General features: G+C 42.1%; 1 protein-coding gene across 4 annotated transcripts in view; it reads left to right on the forward strand.

Moving 5' to 3' along the window:
• cacna1ha (calcium channel, voltage-dependent, T type, alpha 1H subunit a) overlaps positions 1-21,505 on the forward strand; it is a 56,787-nt gene extending 35,282 nt beyond the window's left edge. For 2 of the 4 annotated variants that reach the window (XM_072676329.1, XM_072676330.1), the window contains exons 18-33: positions 16-84; positions 164-336; positions 917-1,043; positions 1,142-1,267; positions 3,381-3,470; positions 3,570-3,762; positions 6,769-6,920; positions 7,016-7,125; positions 10,017-10,150; positions 10,266-10,336; positions 11,177-11,255; positions 11,884-12,002; positions 12,116-12,406; positions 13,695-13,866; positions 14,003-14,160; positions 15,274-21,505. In XM_072676329.1, the coding sequence (XP_072532430.1) occupies positions 16-84; positions 164-336; positions 917-1,043; positions 1,142-1,267; positions 3,381-3,470; positions 3,570-3,762; positions 6,769-6,920; positions 7,016-7,125; positions 10,017-10,150; positions 10,266-10,336; positions 11,177-11,255; positions 11,884-12,002; positions 12,116-12,406; positions 13,695-13,866; positions 14,003-14,160; positions 15,274-16,323 (3,114 nt within the window). In that variant the 3' untranslated portion in view covers positions 16,324-21,505. The remainder of the gene's footprint in view (positions 1-15; positions 85-163; positions 337-916; positions 1,044-1,141; positions 1,268-3,380; positions 3,471-3,569; positions 3,763-6,768; positions 6,921-7,015; positions 7,126-10,016; positions 10,151-10,265; positions 10,337-11,176; positions 11,256-11,883; positions 12,003-12,115; positions 12,407-13,694; positions 13,867-14,002; positions 14,161-15,273) is intronic. The other 2 variants (XM_072676332.1, XM_072676333.1) reach the window with 2 other exon arrangements.
• The last annotated feature ends 1,020 nt before the right edge of the window (positions 21,506-22,525 follow it).

The raw sequence follows: 22,525 nt of genomic DNA on the forward strand, positions 1-22,525 counted from the left end.
TGTTTTTTCTTCTAGGAGCGAGTGTTTCTCAGTATTTCCAATTATGTATTCACTGTGATCTTTGTTGCTGAAATGACTGTGAAGGTATTTAAGCTTACATTTTTGTTAGATGTTTTCCAAGAAAAACATTCAGTCCCTTCAGCTGTCGTGCTTGGTCTTGCAGGTGGTGGCCCTTGGCTTCTACATCTACCTGCAGAGCACATGGAACATCTTGGATGGAGTGCTGGTGTTTGTTTCACTCATTGACATTCTGGTGTCTCTAGCCTCCAGCAATGGAAATCGGATTTTGGGCATTCTGAGGGTTCTCCGTCTACTGAGGACACTACGGCCTCTGAGGTCAGCAAAGATTTACTTGCTGAAGGGCTGACTTTTCTTTTGCTATAGCTGCTGCAGTTCAGGGATCCATCAGAGGTTAAGTCTGAGAGGTTGTACAGTACACACTGCAGGGCGTACCTGCTAAAGAAGACATTTAATAATTAGCATCATTCTGACAGTCATGTAAATACACACCTGGTTGAATATGTGATGATCATCATCTTAAAAAACATCTGATCCAAAAATGTACCATATTTTTGTTGTCAAAAAAGAGCACACTAGGGACACACAGGAATCTATCGTTTTAAACAGGCCTAAGCTGTACGTTGAACTGAAAGGGATGATGTGGCCGTATTGGCTATTAAGGTTATTTAATGGTCTTTTGCTAGGCCTAACTTAGGCCTACTTGAAACACCCCCCCCCCCCTTCCCCCTAGTGTCGACATCCTAACTATGGTGGATAACCAGTTTAAAAAACATATCTTTAAGATGATGATCAGTGTTCACAGTTAACCAGGTGTGTCCAAACTTTTGATCATCTGGTACTGTGGGGACAAATCCATGCCGTAGTACAAAGTTTGTGGTTGTTTTCCTTTGGACAGAGTGATCAGCCGTGCTCCTGGTCTGAAGCTGGTGGTGGAAACGTTGATAACGTCTCTGAGACCTATCGGAAATATAGTAGTGATCTGCTGGGCCTTCTTCATCATCTTTGGCATTCTTGGAGTTCAGGTGAAGACTTGTAGGAGCATGCGTTTTACAGATGAACAAATGAAGAGTATAAATGACATTATGTATGTGTTGAATAACCGCTTCTTTCTAATGTTCAGCTCTTCAAGGGCAAGTTTTTCCACTGCGAAGGCCTAGATACCAGAAACATCACCAACAAATCAGACTGCCTGCAAGCAAATTATAAATGGATCAGGAGGAAATACAACTTTGATAATTTGGGGCAGGTAAGTGTTATTTGTGCTGAAAATGTTTGGGCACCCCTTGGCCAAATTGGCCAAACACATCAAGAAGTAGTAAACACAACCTCTGTAGCCAAACACCAGGTTTTCAGCAAATTCTAATGCACAGTTCTTCTGTCTTAAACTTCTGCGCAAAAGTTTGGGCACCTTACAGAGTCATATGTAGTAACACTTAGAAATTACAATCTGCAAATGCTTATTGTAGCAGCTAAAAGTCTTTGAATTCTTGTAGTTAAAATTTTCTCCCACTTTTCTTGTCAGAAGGCCTGTAGTTCTGAGATATTTTTGGGTTGTCTCGTATGCACAGCTTGTTTAGGGTCTATCCACAAATTGTCTATGACATTAGGTTCAGGCAACTGGGAATGCCATTCCAAAATCTTCAGTTTATGTCTTTTCAGGAACTCCATGATGGGTTTGTTTCGGCCCAATTTGGATCGCCAGTTACCCAACCAGTAAATATTCTCCCCCTATCACATGCAATGCTCCCGACACTAGGAGGGTAAAAACTCATGTGCAGACAGTCAGCACCTCTTTTTCTAAACTGCCGCCAATGCAGTGTCACAGGGCAACCAACATGCTTACCAGTGCCGATGCAAGCATTGCACTGGAGTGACGTGGGGAGAAAACTACCCACTTTGGAAAGAGCAGGGCCATCAGTCTGTAGCACTTATCCAGATGTTCTATAAGGACAATTGTCTCTTTTTTCTTTTCGGCTCTGCCTTAAAGAGTTCTGCATGTGCTGCACAGTGGAACAGACCACACAGGCTGTTCCCTCTGAGAGTTTTCTTGGTCTTCCAGATCTCATCTTGACCTCCACAGTTCCCCGAAACTTTTTTTTTTTGCACCTAATGAACGACAGAGTAACTATGCATTAGAATTTGCTGAGTTTTATGTTAGATTAGCTGTGTTTACTACTTCCTAATTTAGAAAAAATATGTAATGAGTCATTTGTGTAAGGGTGACCAAACTTCCACATGAAGCCCTGTTCTGATGGGATTAGTTTTACATGGAGAGGTGGGGTAATGTAATGATTACCAAAGTGTCTTAGTGATTTTAGTCCTGTCCGAATGTGCCATGTCGGCCGTTCTTACAAACTGTGCACTCCTGCGTCATAGGGCAGTGGTGGCTCAGCGGTTAGAGTGCCAGGACATCGATAACAGGGTTGTGGGTTCGATTCCCGGGCTCGGCAAGCTGCCACTGTTGGGCCCTTGAGCAAGGCCCTTTACCCTCTCTGCTCCCCGGGTGCTGGAGTTGGCTGCCCACGTGTGTGTGTTCACTATCAGATGGGTTAAATGCGGAGGACACATTTTGCTGTACAGTGACAAATACGTGCACCTTTACCTTTTAAAGAATCCAACAACTTTAATCTTCTGTAAAACCGAGATAAAAACTCAGGCTATATTAATATTTCATCACAGCCTGTAGGGAAGAAGTTTTTCACCACTTTTCTCATGTATGGAGGCGCTTGGAGAAGGTATTGAGTTTTGCCATGCATGGCACAGATACCTCGGGTCGTTCAAGTCTGTGGTCAAAACCAGAAGATGTGCCTCAGCGCCGCGACTCTGCTGGCACCTTTTGGCAAGCAGCGCAGCCTGTAGCCTACATACATGATGTGAACAGGTAGCTGCTAATTTTCAGACTAAAATGTCATTATTACTATAAGTCGGTTATAAAATTGGATATCATCACATGTTTTTGAGGTGACGGCAGTCTGTAAATCGAGCAGCCACTCACATCAAATTTTTAATCACGTGTGAATCGCTCATAAATTTGACAGACGTCTGGTAGAAAAATGATCCTGCTCTACCTCCCCATGTAAAAGTAGTCCTGTCCGAATAGGGCTTAGGACTGCATATAAGATATGCCAGATATTTCACATTAACGGTGCTTGGATGGCCCAGAAAAAAATTCAGGGAGTTTTAATGGATGTTCGCTGAGCCCATTTTTAATTTATGATGGAAAACTAGACGCCTAATGATGTAATGCCTTTAATGCACTGAATCCCAAAAAGTCAATTAGACTTCCGGGATGTCAGTGATTTGTCTTTATTTTGTGTGGTAATTTCACCGGGCCTTTTATCTCTATCTCTGTTTCTCAGGCTCTCATGTCGCTGTTTGTGCTGTCTTGTAAAGATGGTTGGGTGAATATTATGTATGATGGGCTGGATGCTGTGGGTGTGGACCAACAGGTTTGTGTTTCTTTCGTCATCCTTAAGCATTTTACAGTGCAATCACACTGGTTTTAGCCAAGTTTAACAATGTCTCTTTCTTCTCCTTGTTTTTGGCAGCCGATACGTAACCACAACCCATGGATGCTGCTGTATTTCATCTCTTTCCTGCTGATCGTAAGCTTCTTTGTACTGAACATGTTCGTGGGCGTGGTGGTGGAGAACTTCCACAAATGCCGGCAGGACCAGGAGGAGGAGGAGGCGCGCCTGCGTGAAGAGAAGAGGCAGCGGCAGCTGGAGAAAAGGCGCAGGAGTAAGGAGAATTGCGGGTCTGGTCGGTAGTCTGTTTTTCTGAGCACTGCCTGCCTCCAGAGCCTGAGACAGAGAGAGAGAAAGCTAGAGAGCGAGCAAAAAAAATGTCTGAGACGAAAGTCTGGAAATATTAAAGTCTGTAGATTTTGTCACTGATCTGGTGAAGGCCTTGGATTGTGATGGTCTGCAGCATGCCCTTTGCATGACATCCCATTGCCACCAAATACTGCATGACAGGTCATAAGTGGAACTTTGCTTGGTTAGGGTCTCATTTAGTGAAAACACTCCGTAGTCAACCATCTCGACCCGTTAAGAGCAATGAAGGGAAGGGAGCAGAATCATTCATCTTAGATTTCCTAACTTAGACTCAGGCTTGTGAAGCGTTCAGTTGAGCCACAACACATTGGCCCGCTGGAGAGATCAGGAGGGGATAAGAGAGATTCCCACTACGCCTGTAAACATCTCACTAATCAGTCTAATCACTGTGTGTAAAGAGTGCCAGCAGCAGCATTACTCCAACCTGGGCAATGAAAGACTAGCAGGAGAATTAAAGACTAAAAGCATTGGTCATGGTGTTACCTGACCCTCTGAATAAGGAATATGTTGCTCAGGAGTGTTGTGTATTAGCACACACACACAGAGCAGGGCTATCAGACTAATGATCTGTAACATGAAAGCTGACAGTTTTATCCCCCTTCCAATGGGCCATTGATTCAGTCAGAGGGTTGGTGGTGCTGCATCTGTAGCTACACTAGGGCTGCACAATATGTACAGTGTGAAATTCAATTTATTTGCTTTTTTATTTGCTTTTTTATTTATTTTATTTTTTTTGACAGTTTTTTTTTTTTTAAGTTGCTTTATTTTTTCATTTTCATGGTATTTTTTGATTTAGATTTTTTATGTTGCTTAGTCTTTCTGCTTTTTATATTGCTATATATATATATATATATATATATATATATATATATATATATATATATATATATATATATATATATATATAGCAAAAAAGTGCAATGTAAATTTTATTCCCAATATTGTGGAGCCCTAAGCTACACTACCGATCAAAAGTTTTAGAACAGTAAATTATCCGAGACGGTACAATGTCCAGTGACCTAAAAAAGAAGTCAAAGAAATTGCCTAAAAAAAATAAATAAATAAATAAAAAAAACGTTTTGGGAAAAACTTATTGATATGTAAATTAAGTTTTGAAAATTGATGCAAACAATTTACAAACCATATATCCTTTTTTTATGGGGCAGTGGTGGCTCAGCGGTTAGAGCGCCGGGCTCAGGGTTGTGGGTTCGATTCCTGGGCTTGGCAAGCTGCCACTGTTGGGCCCTTGAGCAACACCCTTTACCCTCTCTGCTCCCGGGGCGCTGGAGTTGGCTGCCCACCGCTCAGGGTGTGTGTAGGGTGAGAGTCAACAGCTTGTGTGATAGGTGGCTCACACAACAACACTGTAATGTTACTACATTAACAAGAAACTGACTGTCACAAACTTCATTTGTTATTTTATAAACACAGACTTCTTCATTCTCTTCCTCTACGACTCACTCAATCCTCTCTCTGCAATCAGTTACAATTGCTGTCTCAAGCTGATGGTGAAAAACATCTATCTTGACATTCTTTATATTAACTTACCTCTATCATTGCAAATATATTGTACACTGGAGCAGGTCTTAGTTTCAGCTGTGAAAAGGAGCTGCAGGGTTGACCAATGGAGTGGCAGTAAGAAAGTCATTGCTAATGAATAAGATGGCAAACCAAGAAAAGCAGGCTTGCTGGCTATGCAGCACGGCCAGTGGACTACTACAAACATAAGAGGTGTTCTGAAACTTTTTGTTACTATAGAATTTCAGCTTTGATTTAATCACAGACCTTCTGAGTACCTCCTACATCCTATCAGAGCCATTGGGTTAGTTGGGGGATTTTTTGCCTGTACCTTGAGAGCACTCTTTTAGTGAGGACTGTGGGGGAAAGCGCCTTTGGCTCTTCAGCCAAGCCAGCATTTTGGCACCCAGGAGTCACGACTAGCCTCAGGAATGCAATCTCTACTCAGTCAAGAGTGCATTTTTATGACAGCACACAATGATGAGGGCTTAAAAAAAGATGGAACTTTCCCTGAAAGAATAAGTGATTTATGAGCAGCTGTCAGCTTCATTTGACAGCACAGGAATGTACAGGAAGTTGGGCACCAACTGCTTGAGGAAGTGCTCCTCATTGTACAGCTGATTTATCCTTCACCCCGCCATCATATTTCATCTCAGTCGACAGGGAAAGTCAGTTGGTCTGCAGGACCTCAGGGCAGACTCACATTGTATCTGGTGGGAATCTAATGGAACTCTTAGACTGCATGTGCATCTTCATACGCCAAGTACACGGTAGCTCTTGGCCTCTCTCTTGGTATTTGGTAAGTTGTTACCAGTAAACATGCTTTGTATGGCAGACTCAGAAAGATGGATTCAAAGTTTGTCTGGGTTTCAAAACTCTTGAATTACATTTAGTGACGAATAAGACAAACCATGATCCTACAAACCTCAAGATAATCATTCTTTTAATGAGAGAAATGCTCAAAATGCTGAATACTATGTATAATAACACCTGTAAGATTCACAGTCATTCCTTGGATATGCTTACACACAGCCAAAGATTGTCATGTTTATGAAATACAGCATGTTTGGTCCTCGGTACAGCATGTTTCTGGAGGCATGATGCTGCACGAGAAGGGCTTCAGGGTTCAGAAGGGTTCAGATGGGCTACATAACCTTCTAATATAAGGCATATTAACCTGATAAATCCATCATCCAATACAGTTCGTACAGCCTTCAATATTGCCGTAAAGTCCTTCTCTGCTGCAGAATGTTCCTCTCATGCTCAGCACCTCTGGCTTGTTCCTCACTGATTTAGCTGTACTGCTTGTAATTTACTGCATTGACCCGAACATGCTGTTTGCATATGTGTTTGTGTGTCTGTGTGTGTGTGCTGGTGTGTACGTGTGGAACAGAGGCACAACAGAGACCCTACTACGCAGACTACTCCCCGATCCGGCTCTATATCCACACACTGTGCTCCAACCACTACCTGGACCTTTTTATTACTTTCATCATCTGCATCAATGTGGTCACCATGTCCATTGAGCACTACAACCAACCCATGGTGAGTCAACTCCGCCGATGGAGCCATCTGTTGGTGTATTGTTGCCTGGTACATGGTTCTTAAACAGTCATGGATGTTGTCTTTGTTTCCTGCAGTATCTAGAGGAAGCTTTAAAGTACTGCAACTATGTCTTTACCATCTTCTTCATCTTGGAGGCTATTCTCAAACTCGTGGCCTTTGGCATCCGACGATTCTTCAAAGACAGGTACAGCAGCAAGGTCTTGGTGCATGTAAAAAATTAAGCTTTTCCCAATGTCTTTTTGGATGTTTACGTACTGGCTTTCTTACGTATTTGAACGTAACAAAAAAGATGAAATTATGACATACCCATGTTCTACAAGTTAACACAGTTCCCTAGGGTCTTAATAGAATGTCTGTGGTGTGCTTTGGTCAAAGTACCGCAAGGACCAAGCACTAAAAGCACCCTTTCTCACCCTGTCTGAACAGCTCTTTTAAAAACAGCCCGTTTGAGTGCCTGTTTTCTTTAAATCAGGGGTGGGCAAAGGGGGCTGGAGTCCAGCACAGTTTGCTGATTTCCCTTCTCTAACAGACCTACTGAACCTCACACTTAACAGAGTTGAATCAGGTGTGCTTGCCTAGAACTGGGAAAAGCACAGAACTGTGCAGGAATCTGGCCCACCAGGACCGTGAATGGCCCACCCCTGGGTTAATTGATAACAAGCCTCTGCCCACCCCCCCTTTTTTTAGCTATCTGGGTACATGAATACTTTGCGCTCTGGAGTGGTGGTGCAGCTTTTAAAGGAGACTTTACCTCTAAGTTCATTCTCATTTGCCCCCGATTGCCCTAGCTAGCTAACCTTTACTTCACCTTGAGTTCACATCTCTCTCTCTCTCTTTTGCATCACATACACACTCTCTCTCCCTCTCTCTCAACTGCACCACACACACGTACACACTCATTTTCTTTCTTGCTTGCCCACTTTCCCATATTGCATACACACACAAGACAAGACACCCATATTTACCATTTGTGATGGACACCATCCGTGTAGTGAACACACACAGGGCAGTGGACATTGAGCACACATGCCCAGAGCAGTGGGCAGTCATTGCTGCGGCATCCGGGGAGCAGAGAGGGTAAAAAGTGGCAGCTTGCCGAGCCCGGGTATCGAACCCACAACCCTGTCATCAATAGCAAGGAGCCCTAACCGCTGAGCCACCACTGCCCCACCATCCTGTGCTTGCCATTGTGTCCTTAGGTTTCCAGCTACTCAGATCTTTATAAAAATCACTCATTGTGTAGTTATTAATTTTCTGCTGTGTGCAATTGAATTTCTGCCCAAAAAGCCCAAAAAGGCCAAAAACACTAACTAACTTTGCAACCTGACAATTTTGATCCCTGGCTGATCCATTAGATAGGGGGCAGTATCATTTTAATAAGAAGGCTTGTGACTTAGAAAGCAAAACCAGGTTTGATCGTTGTGTTGAATACCCTGCTTTCCTGGTTGTCTTAGATGGGCCACAAAAAACTTGCAGTGTTGTTCATTTTCGTTTGGGGAGTTTTCTTAAAGTGTTTACTTTAAAATATGTAAATTAAGAATGAGGTGCATAAATGGGATTTTTGGGAGGCGGAATGGATTGGCATCAAATAAATTGTGTACAAAGGTTAAGCCTTGTTAAACCACAGTATATCTGTCACTGTAAAGTACTGGACTTTATTTGGAGAAGGGGTGTTTTAGTGCACTATGGCTCTCCTTTGCCTTTTAGACAGCTGACCATGTATTACAGTGTCCTTCTGATTGTGTAATACGTTATCATGGGGACTCCACACTTTAGATTCTCATTACTGACTTAACCCCGCTTATTCTAATCCAGTTTTCGTAAAGGTCACTCTAGTGAGATCTGTAGGGAAACTTGTCAGCCTGTGCATCCTCAGTGCCTTTTCTTTTATGCTGGCCTCTCCCCTAGGAAGAAAGTCTGCTTTGTAAAGGCGTATGCTTTCAGCTGCACTACAGCAGTGCATTGTTTCACAGTTCAGCTTCTGGATGCCAAATCCAAGCTCAACCAGATGAAAGTAAAAGTGGATTAAAAGCCAAAGCAGTATCATGCTGTGTTACTGGCAGTGCATGTCTTCCTATCTGTATTACAATGGTTTACACTGATTTAGAGCAAGATGACAATTGAGTTATTGTTCTTTTTGTTCCAAAATTGGGCTTTTGGAACAGTATCACAGGATAGCTCCTGTCAGCGCGCAGAACACATTGTATCTTTCTGATCATTTAACTCAACAGTGCAATTAAATCATGATTTTATCATGATTTAATGGCTTTTGCATAATGCATGAAATTGTGATGTCTCTTGTTGGGTGATGGATCGGCTCTTAGGTTAATCATTTGTTTTAATTATACCAAACGTCATGAAATGAGGAAAGTCATGATTCCCCTAGTTTGTCATTTAATCCCACATTAGTCAGGATTAATGCATATGGCCAGATGTAAGTGTCCTTATGTTGTTTATGGTTGGCAAAGGAGTGGCGAGCTGTTTTTCTATCTTATTAATATTCTTCTTTTTTCCGGTTTCTATTTATTTTTCTGCCTGAGTTTTTTGTCCTGCAATTTTTTGAAATATCAACATCGCTCTAACTCCAGAACTCCAGGCTTGCATTGAGTTTTTCCCATAGAAATGAATGGGGGAAACCCTTGTTGTGTCAGGATGATACAAATACAACACCCAACCAACCGCATGGGGAACCACAGCAACCACTTGGCAACCACTTTGGATACTATAACAACTACCTAGCAAGATCCTAGCAAAAAACCCATAGAGCAACATCATATCAACCACCTGGGACACCCAGCCACCACCTAACAACACCATTGTTGCGATACCCTAGCAGCCACTAAGCAGTTGTTAGCAATGCCACGTCAACCCTATAGGAGCCTTTGCCTAGCAACCACCTTAAACAACACCCTAACAACCCCTAAGCAGCTTTGGAGCAACTGTCTAGCTATAGCACTCTAGCAACGCAAAATCAGCCACCTGGTATATCACGGAGACCATCTGGCTATACATTCAGAAATCCAGCATGTACTAAAGCGTATGTGCTAATCAATAGGCTGTGCTGTTTCCTGGCAGGTGGAACCAGCTGGACTTGGCCATCGTGCTTCTCTCCATCATGGGTATCATCTTGGAGGAGATCAAGATGAGCGCCGCTCTTCCAATCAACCCCACCATCGTTCGCATCATGAGGGTTCTGAGAATAGCCAGAGGTAATCCATCCTCTTAACCGTCAGCAAAGAACTCCTTTACATCATCATTTACGAGAGGTGCTGATAGAATTGCAGAACTGCTGAGTGTGGTTCACATTTTGCTTACTGTTTACAGTGCTGAAGCTTCTGAAGATGGCCAAAGGCATGAGAGCATTGCTGGACACTGTGATGCAGGCTCTTCCACAGGTAAACATCCATTGAATTTTGGGGCTGTTTTGCAGGAGGCCGTTGCTTTGCCTTTATCCTTTGTACAGGGTGGGCTATTTATATGGATACACCTAAATAAAATGGGAATGGTTGGTGATATTCATTTCCTGTTTGTGGCACATTAGTATATGGGAGGGGGAAAACTTTTCAAGATGGGTGGTGACCATGGAGGCCATTTTGAAGTCAGCCATTTTGGATCCAACTTTAGTTTTTTTCAATGGGAAGAGGGTCATGTGACACATCAAACCTATTGAGAATTTCACAAGAAAAACAATGGTGTGCTTGGTTTTAACGTAACCACATCACCAACCATTCCCATTTAATTTAGGTGTATCCATATAAATGGCCCACCCTGTACTTGTGGGTGTGTGTTTTGTGTTTGGACTGCACAATATACTGTTTGCTAGTGGTTATTGTGATATCAGCCATCACAATGCTGCTACAGTAAAGTCTACAATGTGCAAATGAGCTTCTATCCAGTCACTGAATGTTTGATTGTATGCTGGCCAATCACAGATATCGTTTGGTTATTTGAATTAATTAAAGCTTTCAGTTTGCTCATGTAAATACTTGTCAAGGGGATCATCGGTATGTTCTAGTGTATTGCAGTACACACCACTATCGCAATACACAGCAGTCAGATTTCAGTGTTGAGTTTTGCCCATATTATGCTTCCTGTGTGTGTGTGTGTGTGTGTGTGTGTCTATGTTTTGTGAGAAATGAAAAAGGCAGGGTGAGTGTGTGTGTGTGTGTGTGTGTGTGTGTGAGTGTGATTGATCCTTTAATAATACAGTATGTAATCATGTGCTCTCGTTTTAGGTGGGGAATCTGGGCTTGCTGTTTATGCTCCTCTTCTTCATCTACGCTGCACTTGGTGTGGAGCTCTTCGGGAAACTGGGTCAGTGCTGCATTCCTTTACTGTGCTCACACTTTCTTCTCTCAGCATCACTGCCTGCACTCTGCACTGCCTGCCTGCCTGCCTGCCTGCCATTTTTGGTTCGAGGTCGGAGATGTTTAGATTTGATCCTTAAGGGCAACTTTCCATGCAAATCTGGAGCTCTCTCTAAACTACAGTAGTCCACTGTTGTAAAAGAAAAGGGAGCGCTAAATTAGCTTTGCTGATCTTTAGAGAATTGCGCGAGCTTACCCCTGTGACAGCAGCTTATTTTTATGAGAAGTAGCCCCTGGGCTCAAGCAGACATTTCTGTGTCAAGTAGCTCCCTGCGTGAGGCTCGTCTTATCAGAAGAATGATGGGATTAAGCTCCGTCTTGAAGGACGTGCACTCTAATTGCTTTTATTCGCCTTTAACTTTGAAATCAATGCTAATTATTGAGTCAGACACTTCTGAGGGCAGCGGCTCGTTTGTCCTTTAAGAGATACAACAAATCCTCTTTGCATTATGCTTGTGCTTTCTAAAGCAGCCACAGTGGGTAATTGGTGGTTTTTGAATTGCTTTTCTGCTTGAAATGTGTGTTGCGGGCCTGCGCCTGACTGGCACTTGTTGACGCCCACCAATGAATTGCAGATTGCGTCAAAAACCCGTGTGAAGGACTGAGTCGACACGCCACGTTCGAGAACTTTGGAATGGCTTTCTTGACCCTGTTCCGGGTTTCAACTGGGGACAATTGGAATGGCATAATGAAGGTAGTATAACATAGAGCATAGAAGCTGTGGAACAGCACAGAAAATACCATCACAAAGAATATGAACCAGAATTTATATTTATATATAAGAGAAATGCTGCCTGTCTTCTGCAGGACACTTTAAGGGAGTGCACTCCTGAAGATAACTGCCTTACCTACCTGCCCATGGTCTCTCCACTCTACTTTGTCACCTTCGTGCTGATGGCCCAGTTTGTGCTGGTGAACGTGGTGGTAGCTGTGCTGATGAAGCATCTGGAGGAGAGCAATAAGGAGGCCAAGGAGGAAGCTGAGATGGAGGCAAACACTGAGATGGACAAGGAGGTCCAGAATGTCTCAGCAGAGAGTTTTAGTGGACCAGAGGGAAGGGAGACTTACATGGGGCCAAGGCCTGACTCACCCGGACAAGTAAGTGAGACCAGCTTATTTGTTTAAATGAGCACAAAAAGCACAGATACTCAACAGAAGCTGATCACCTCAGAAGGAGAACCTGTCCCTCTCTCGTTGACACTGGATAGCAGAACAATAATAACAAAAGCATGAAACGATCAATAACCGATGGGTTGGTGTGGCGCAACAGATAACGCCCCTACCTGCCAGTGAGCTACCACACCACGTGGGTTTGTTTCTCGATCTGGATGACTATGCTGCGCTACACCAACAAGAGTCCTTGGGCAAGACTCCTAACACTACAATGGCCCAATTCTGTAATACGAGTAACCTTGTAAGTCCCTCTGGATAAGAGCGTCAGCTAAATGCCATAAATGAAAATGTAAATGATGGAAACACAGTCATGAAAAATGAACAAAGACATAGAAGTGAGTACAATTCTACACAAGAGTGCTCAGATTCAAAATATATCAGAAATATAAGCTAAAATAGAAGAAGTAAACACTGAATTTGAGGAGAGAATAACGATTTTACTGAAATTTTCTGTCCTGTAAAATAGATAGGCTCCAGTCTAGAAATAAGTAGGCTCTCAGAAGTAGAAAGTGCTGCTTTTAGATCAAATTATTGAGATCAGACTTGCTGGACACTCAAAACACTTAATTAGGGATGTCCCAATCATGTTTTTTGCCCCCCTATCCGATCCGAGTCCTCAGCTGTGCTGTTAAACACCAGTAAACACCAGGAGAAATCACTGTATTTTTAGTGAACAGATTCTGTGATGGTAGCTTCTGATAAGCTTCTGATAAATTTGTCTGGTAGCGACTATTTCTGATTATTTGAAACTTTATGGTGTTTAATATCTTATAATCCAATCTGACCTTCCTGACCATTCAGCTCCCAGGTCATAAAACTGATTCAGTCCACTTGGTCTAACTGCAGTCTGAACCTAACCCGAACGTCCCTGTAATTGTCTCGTGAGGAAGCTGGTCTGATAGCTTGGCGTGTGGGAGAGTCCTATCTGGATACTGTGTGGAGGTAGAGAGCATGTCAGCCTTGTGTTCGGTTAAGTGCCGAGATGGTCACAGCACAAGGAAAACCTGCTGAAGGGTTATGGGTAGTGAGCCTCTGTAGGGGAGGCTGAGGCTGTTTGCTGCTGCAGTTTCTGACCGGCTCTCCTGCCAAGGTGCCTGCTTCAGTGAGCCGGTGAATGGATCTGCTATAAGAGCTTGCTTGTGCGGATTTATGGGTGATGGGAGGGGGTTGTGTATGTACCTGGACTGATGGGTAAACGAGAATATCTCTCAAGCAGGACGAGGAGAGGCAAGGGGCCCAGGAGAATTTTCTTTCTCCACGGAAGATGTCAGTGTCCAGGATGCACTCGTTGCCCAATGACAGCTACATGTTCCGCCCGGTGAGACCAGCCAGCGCACCGTACCCACTGCAGGAGCTGGAGCCAACTCAAGGATGTCTCGAATTAGGTACTTCACCAAGTCTGAGACACAGGGTTCATGACCTTGTGTGTTTTCCTTTCTTTAAGATTTCTTAAATGGAAACAGTGAAGTTAATGCAGTGGAGACTTAATGGAACTGAATCCCCCATTAACTTTCCATATAGGCTCGGTGACCTCGATCCACTCCCAGCCTTGTGAGGGCCATTCCCTGCTCCAGGTTCCTGGTGTTCCTCCTCTTCCCCACTTTAACGTCTGCATGCCCAGGATCCCTCCTCCCATGCCTTCCCCCACGCATAGCATAGGCAGGCCTCTACGTAGGCAGGTACAGTAGCTCTGCACCACTTTTGCACATTACTTCACTGTCCAGGATTCGCTTTGAATGGTGAATTTGAATGTCCAAAATGGGGATCTTAAATGCATCTGGACATTCTGATGCATTGATACGAAGGTGCCGATTCAACTTCACTACTGGTCAAAAGTTTTAGAACACCCCCAAACTTTCCAGTTTTTATTGACATTTAAGCTTTTACATTTAAGTACAGTGAATAATCTGAAATGGTACAATGTCCATTGAGCTTGAAATGGTCCATGTCAAGCAGAAACCTGTCCGGGAATGGAGAAAATTATGTAATTTTTTTAAAAAGGGCATTTTGAGGAACAAATCATTGGTTAATAACTTACAGCTGGTTTGTCGCAACAGAAGTAAATACAGCTTTGCAAATCAACGCAAACAGTTCACATTTTACAAGGCCTTTATATGTATAAAAGCAGTGTTGAACAGGCTCTATACCTCAGTATTTACACAACACTGCACATTCAGACTGCTCTCATAATGACTAGAAGAGGAAACACAGATAAAGCAACTCTTAAAAGTGGAGCTCTTTCCTTTAGAGAACAGTTTTACCATCAAAAGACTCTTGGAAACTGGAGGACACTGAAGAGGTCTGGTACAGGAAGAGGTCTGACAGACTCAGAACCACAACAGTATCCAAAGACAAGTTTCTGAGAGTCAACAGCTGCTTGTAGCTCAGCTTAACACTGGACCAGGCCTCAGTTTTAGCTGTGAAGAGAAGATTTGGAGCTGCAGGTTTGACTTCAGGTGGAGTGGCAATAAGATAATCATTGCTAAGATGGCAAAGCAAGAAAGCAGGCTTGCCTGGGCCATGCAACACTGCCAATGGACTGCTGAAAATTGGGGGTGTTCCAAAATAGATTTTGGAATGTTATAATCAATGATATTGATTGATTATAATAATAAATGAATAAATGAGGTGCCCATGTTTGATTCTCTGGCTATATCAAAAGTTTGCAATAGCAATAATTCAGAATGCTGGACTTCATAAGGATACTATTGAATCCAGTCAAATCACAGTGACATTAGGTCTGGTTTTCCGGTTCTTGTCCTCCTGATCATGCTTTGTTATTTCTCTTTAAGGAAGCTTTCAAGAATGACTCCGTCGACGTGCAAACCTACGACCCCAAAGACAACCTGGACCGTCAGATTGCAACAACTGCAACTAGCTTCAACTTTCCAGTGCCACGAATCTCTTCCCCCAGCAGCCTGCAGGTGTCCCCACTGCTGCCCCCTCGCAGCCGCTCCCCACGCGTCCACATCCTCCAGCACCCTCACCGCCAGCACGACATCTCCTCCAGGCCTCCGAGTCAGGCCAGCAGCGGCAGCACCAGCACCAGCACCAGTCCCAGCAGCTCCATGTTCGACTCAACAGATCCAGCTGACGAAGAGGTGCGCCACATCAACAGCTCAGCCAGGCTGTGGGTGGGGGTCCCGCCGGAGGCTCGGAGCCATTCGCTGTCCCCCTACACCACCCAGGGGCTGCTGTTACCCATCCCGATAAAGAACTGCAGCAGCGCTGCCGACTTGGCCATGTGCGGCCTCAAAGACAAGGACGCTAAGAAGTTCTTCAGTGTGGACACCGAGGGCTTCCTGGACAAGCCCTCTGTCACAGATGACCACCGGCGGCACTCCATTGAGATTTGCCCTTCCCTGGACGACGACGTGTTCCATCTGAGCAGCGGCGTTGAAAGGAAGCACCTGCCCACACGTGGACAATCATTGCACATCCCCAGGAAGAAAAAGATGAGTCCTCCATGCATCTCCGTTGAGCCACCGCTGGAGGTCGGGATCCCGGCTTCTCTGTTGTCCGGGAAGAAGCTGCCCGAGAGCAGCATGTTGTTGAGAAGAAGGACGCCGTCCTATGAGCTGATGCTGCAGCGTGACTCGCTAGATCTTCTGGAGCACCAGCTCCCCAGCCAGCCTCTCATTAAAGTGGAGAGGCACCCGTCGCACTGTGGAGAATATCTCTCTCTTCCACAGTTCACCTTCGACCAGGCGGACCCCGCTTCCATGGGCAGTCAGGCAGGCGACCTGTGTGAACACAATCCGTCCACACAGCCACGCTCTCCATTTGACAGCAGACTGGAGGAATCCACAGACTTCAGCACAGTGAACAGAACTGCTCAATGATACAGATCCAGATGAGGAAGGGTTGAATGGCTTTAGACAGAGGTTTGGGTGCGCACCGTACAACGTGGCACTGGTCTTTTTTTCTTTCTTTCTTTTTTTGAACGTGGGGCACCGACCACTTAATTCAGTAGCCAAAGTTTTTTTCAGATGTAATATTATGTAAGCCAGCCAGGAATGGCAACTTTGATATGTGTGTGATCGGGGAAGATGGGATATGCAATTTCAGGTTTCCATTTGGAACTCTTCTCTTACTCCCAGTGCTCAATCACATTGATTTGAGTTCAGGATGTGTGGTGTTTTTCTTTTGTTTTTTTTTATTATTATTATTATTATTATTAATTATTACGATTATTCCTTGATCCCATACCATCTTGTCATTAACTTGAACAGCTGTTTTCTGTAAAAGAGTATACAGAGCAAATTAAAATAAAATAAACAAACAAACAAATATATATATATTAAAAAAACATAAGATCTGTACATGTTCTGTACTTTATTAAAACCATATGTTGTAAATAGAGGAAATATTGTATTGGTGAAGAAAATAGATCTATTCATATGCACATATTTTTTATAGAGATCTATAATGTTTTTTGCACATATCAATTTGAATTTCAAGTTGAATTGTCTTTTGTTGTCCTCTTGTGAATGTACATTTTTTTTTATCAAATAGCAGCAGTGGGATCAATTCTAGTCTGTTTAGACCTACTGATACTGAGATGATTTTTATTTTTCTATTGGGAGACGGGGTATGAGATATTAAAGTAGATCTAATGACAACCAAACATCAAATGATCTGTAGCCTGAGTGCAATACACTGTAAATGTTTCTGTAAGTTTACTCTGTTAGGTTGCTCCCACTTTTCTTTTTTACTTTTTACTTCCTCTTTTTTTTTTTTACACAAGCATAGTCAGTAACGTGCATCTCACTAACACAAACCCTATACCAACCATACTCCATAAGTTCATCTCAACGTATAATGTAAGGTTTCCGCCATACACTCACGTTCAGTATTGAATTTAATAATGGCATTTTTTGACCCTCAGCTGTGGCACAGGTAGTATGCATGTGAAGGACAAAATAAACCCCTGTAGATATGATATGTCGCAAGGTAGACTTTGTCCTTTTCTCCTTTTTTCTAATGTTTTGTCTGTAAAAAGGAAAAACCAGCGTATTTTCTGTGAAGCGAGGGGGTGGAATTTAGCACAAACGGGATCTGGTTTACCTTTCAGCAGCGACACGGTGCCTCTATGTTTATGTCTGCATTAAATAGAGAAAATCTATTATATGAAAGAAATGTTAATGATGGGTGGTTCTATGACTATGGGCACTTTTAATACACGTACAGTTTTCATTATTACATACAGTTTTGAGATTTTTTAATTTAGTTGTTGCTCAAAAGGAAAGGCAATTTCAGAAGTAACTGAGACAGTTGCCCCAGATATGAGCTCTGGGTTCAGTCTGGTAGACACATTATTATTATTATCATTATTATTATTATTAGCAACTATTACATATAGCTCTTCTTCTGTTGATATCTGCTGTTTTGTGTAAAATAATAAGCAGTTCAACTGATGCTTTCCTTAAAATTCAGTTATACAGTTATATAAGTATGACTATGTCCTACAGAGAAAAAAAAAACAGTGTGCATGTGTCTTGAACTCACAGTAATAAAATATTGCCCTAATAGTGATAAAGCTGGACTACCAGGACTGTAAGAAACCATGAAAAACAGATTTTAACAGACAAATAAGATCATTAATAAAATTGCATCTACAGTGGCCTACAAAAGTGCAAAATCTGTTACTGTGAATAATCAAGTGAGTAGAAGATGAGATGACATGGACAGATCTTCAAAAGACATGAAGTTAAAGCAGAAACATTATTTTGACTTTTTAGGCAAAAGTAGTGCATTATTTCTGTTTTGTACATTTTAGACTGGAAAAAAGGAAAGGAGCACCCTGTGATATTACATGGTCTCTCCATTGTTAGGAAAGGCCAGATGATGCCAATTTCAACGCTTTTCAAACCTTGTCCTGACAATCAGGAGCCATGGGCTCCTCTAAGCTGCTGAGCTGACGAGCACTCTCAACATTAAAGTAATTGAAGCCCACAAAGCAGGAGAAGACTAGCAAACGATTTTCTGGTAGCACGTTCTTTAGTTTGTAATGTAATTGAGAAATGGTGGTTAACAGAAATGATAGAGGTCAGGCTGAGGTCTGGAAGACCAGGAAAACCTACTGAGATGACTGCTGGTAGGATCGCTAGGCAAAGCAAAAGAGCTTCAGAAAGATTTAACAGACGCTGGAGTGGTGATGCACTGTTTGACTGTGCAGAGACACCTGCAAATCCCAGCAAATTCTAGAAGCAATCATCACACCATCTGTAAAAAGGCTGAAACTGAAAAGAAGGCTTCTTCTGCAGGACAATGATCGTGAACACACCTCAAAATCATCTCAAGAGGAAAGCTGGCCCCCATAGTCCCCAACCTAAACATCTGTGGAACAGCTGTGGATAAATCTCGAAAGAGTGGAGCAGCAAGATGACCCAAGAATCTCACAGAAGCTCTGACAGTTGAAGCTTTTTTTTAATGGGTGTAAATCCCCCAAAACAAGAATTAATGCTGTGATTCTTCCAAAAAGATATATATATAAAACTAAGTTACTAAGTACTGACCATGCAGGGTGCCCAAACCTATGCTTCATTCGCTTTGTGAAATGTAAAAGATGGACAAAATAAGTAATCTTTCTTAAAATATTAGCGAAGTTTTCATGCCTTTTGGAAATCAGCACATCTTTTACTCACTTAACTATTCACAGTAACAGATATTCCACAATCGTCTCAGCACTGCTGAATCTGGAGTCACTCTGTGAACAATTTCGGTTGTAGTTACTATTTACAATTAAAGGTTTGGTCATAAACAGCATTTTAATCATTCATACGTGCAAATATTAAAGGTCTTATTGAGGCAGGAAGATCGTGCAGAGGAGTAGTCTAAATGGAACTTACTGTAAGTCAGTGGTCTTCAACCCTGCTCCTGGAGACCTACCGTCCCAAAAATGACTGACTTCAGAAGTCCTTGATTGGCTGAATGGGGTGTGTTAGATTTAGTTTGAAGTGGGAAGTAGATAGCTGTATCTGAAACTGTGCCCTATTCCCTATCCCCTACATGCAATCAGTATATAGAGCACTGTTACAGGCAACAGAATTCCAGGGGGTAGTGAACGGTTTCGGAGACATCGTACATTGCAGTCCGACAGCAGAGTGCATCTCATAAACAGTCTGAACGTCGGGCTTCCTCAGAGAAGCTGTGTGCGAATCTTCAAATCAAACAGCTCAATGGATTATGAGTATTCCATTATTCCATGTCCGTTTTGCATACATTGGTTGCACGCTATACATATATACAGCTCGGAGAATAATTAAGAGGCCGCTTTATTTTTTTCTTAAATTTGCATCTCTACATGTATGTCAGATGTTTTATTCCAGGCATTTCATCAAAACAAAGCTGAATTACCTGAATTTGCAGACTATGATTGGCATAAAGTCACCCAACAGTAATGTGAAAGACTAGTGGAGAGCCGTGATTGACAGTCAAGGTTATTTCACCACAGTGATTTCTGAATGCTCTCAAAGCTCAGATATTAGTACTGTGATAAATCTGAATAATAACTTCTTTGCATTATAATTATTAAAAACATTTCTTTGCATTACTTAAGCACATGTTTTTAAGCAGTTGTCATTTCTGTAAATAAATGCTCTAAATAGCAAATATTTATATTTGGAATTTAGGGGAAATGTTGTCCATGGTGTATGAAATACATTGCAAATGTTAATTTCTCTAAACATATTGCCCATAAAAAAACGGAAACTGATCATGTAGGGTGGTCTCTTTGTTGCTTTCCGGAGCTGTACATATATATATATATATATATATATATATATATATATATATATATATATATATAAAATGTGGTGCACTGTGGGATTGTTACAGTGCGCTGAAAACCACTCCTGAATGGCGGAATCACTATACAGTGATTAGGGCACTGTTTCATCTCCCTAATGTCTTCTCTAAATAATTCTCTAATAAATAACTCAAGCACAACAACCCCAACCCCCAACTTAAAGGTCCTGCAAGTGCCCATAGCTTTATAAACACCCATACAGACGAGGTCAGAAAGGGTTTATGCAGAATTGACCGTTCCATTATGAAGCATTTAAACTGTACTAATTATTAAGCTCACTATATTGCTCATAGACCTACATCAGTGTATCAACAGAACTAGCTAATACTTACTGAAGCTTTCGAGCAGTGGTCATTTACTCATGATGTTTTTCCATTTTCGAATCTTGAACTGATTCAGAAAGTGAAACTCTTGCATGTTATTGGAGAATTTTAGAAAAACAATCTGGATGTTTTTGAAGAGTTTTGATATTATATTTCAACTTCAATTTGTAGACTGACTTCCTAATTGCACTGGGCTGTAATGGGCTGTCTAGATTTTCCTCTTTGTAGATCAACTTCTTAATTGTCTATTGCAATATTTTATGATAATCTGTATCCTTGAGAGATGAGCTCGTGCAGTTTGGGTGTGCGCAACAATCATGGTTGGTAGACTACTGAAACCACTTTTGAAAACCGTATTTAATGAGTATTGCATTGTAATGGACAATTCGTGTTCAGTCCATTTAACAGGACTGAAACTCTCTTGGTTTTCCTTAGCCATGATTTTTGCTAATACACAGATGAGATTTTTCTGGGAACAAATGTTTGAACAAAGTGTAGAGACTTCAGTGAAGGACTCGGGCATGAACATGCTGAAAGTGTTTGTGTCACTTTGAGGATATTGACATTACAGTTGTTGGAATCTGAGCTGTTGTTGTCAGGAAACCTGTTAGTGTTCTTGAAGAAAAAAAAAATTCCAGTATTTTCCTGAATTTTCCTGGAAGGAAGTTCTAATGGTTTTCTTTTTTATTTTATTTTTTCTTTAGGCAAAGTGTCTGCAATAATTTTCTTTCCAATTTCATTGATTTAAAATGGCTCAGATGTTTCTGCAAGGGAGGTATTTAAATGGCTAAACAATTTCTACGCTGTATTGTTACTTTTTATTGTGCAAAGATCACATGTTGATCTAAGCGATACTGTCATCTACAGATAAACATTTTTATCCAAAAATAACTCCTTTGACTTGTGGTATTTTTGAGTTATCATATTAAAGAACACAGCATACACAGGAGCATCATATGTGGGGGGTTGGGAGTGGGTAAAGGAGGGATTAGAGTTAGGACAATTCTAAAGGGCCTGTGACTGACTGGGCCCTAAAAAATGTTAGATGTTACAACGTTTACAAACATTTTTTTTTTATTTCAGTATTAACCCCTTAAATTAGCCCCACCAGTTTGTACAGAAGTCCCTGTACTATTACACAGGGTGTAATCGGCCTTTCTGAGTTAAGGGGTAGGACTAGTAGACGTCCGTCATTCTTAGAATATTTTATTTTAAATGTTTAAAAAATGTTTTCTTTACTTTTTATTGTTTGGCAAGAAGTAAATATTCAGAGCCTCTGATCTCCTTGGTTTGCCTCTCCCCTTCTGTTTCATGAAATGGTTCAGTCCGCCCTCAAAACACAGGTGTGAGAGAGAGAGAGAGAGAGAGAGAGAGAGAGAGATGTAGTTGTTGTAGTTGTGAGTGATTGAAAAGTTACCTGTTAACATTAGTTATTTAATATCTTCAAAAGAATCAGTGTGTTCAATTTCAGTATTCTTTAGCCGACATTTAATCAGTACAGGCAAAGCCTGTAGCAGCTGTGCACACTAAATGACTTGTCCCTACCTCTGCCACTGTGCCAGAACAGGGAGCAGCCCTGCCTCCCTATCTCCCTATCATCCTGTCACAGCCCTACTCCCAACTGAAGAAGCAGGTAAACAGCACTGTGTTGAATGTTGAAAGTTGTTGAAAGTTGCAGTGGCTCAGTGGGACTCACAACCCACAACCCAGTGACCAATAATCCAGTGTTCTTAGATGGTTTAAAAAGCTGGTCATCCAAGTGAAAACTTTCCCTATGTTGGGAAGCAAGCTGGTTGACCAGCTGAGCTGTTTTCATTTAGGTGTGATGGTTTAGCAGGTCTATCAGCATGACCAACTTGGCCAAGCTGGTTGACCAGTTTGGTTAAGCTAGTCATAGAATACTGGTGGACC

Source organism: Salminus brasiliensis, chromosome 3 (assembly GCF_030463535.1).
Source record: "Salminus brasiliensis chromosome 3, fSalBra1.hap2, whole genome shotgun sequence".
Classification (NCBI taxonomy): Eukaryota; Metazoa; Chordata; class Actinopteri; order Characiformes; family Bryconidae; genus Salminus; species Salminus brasiliensis.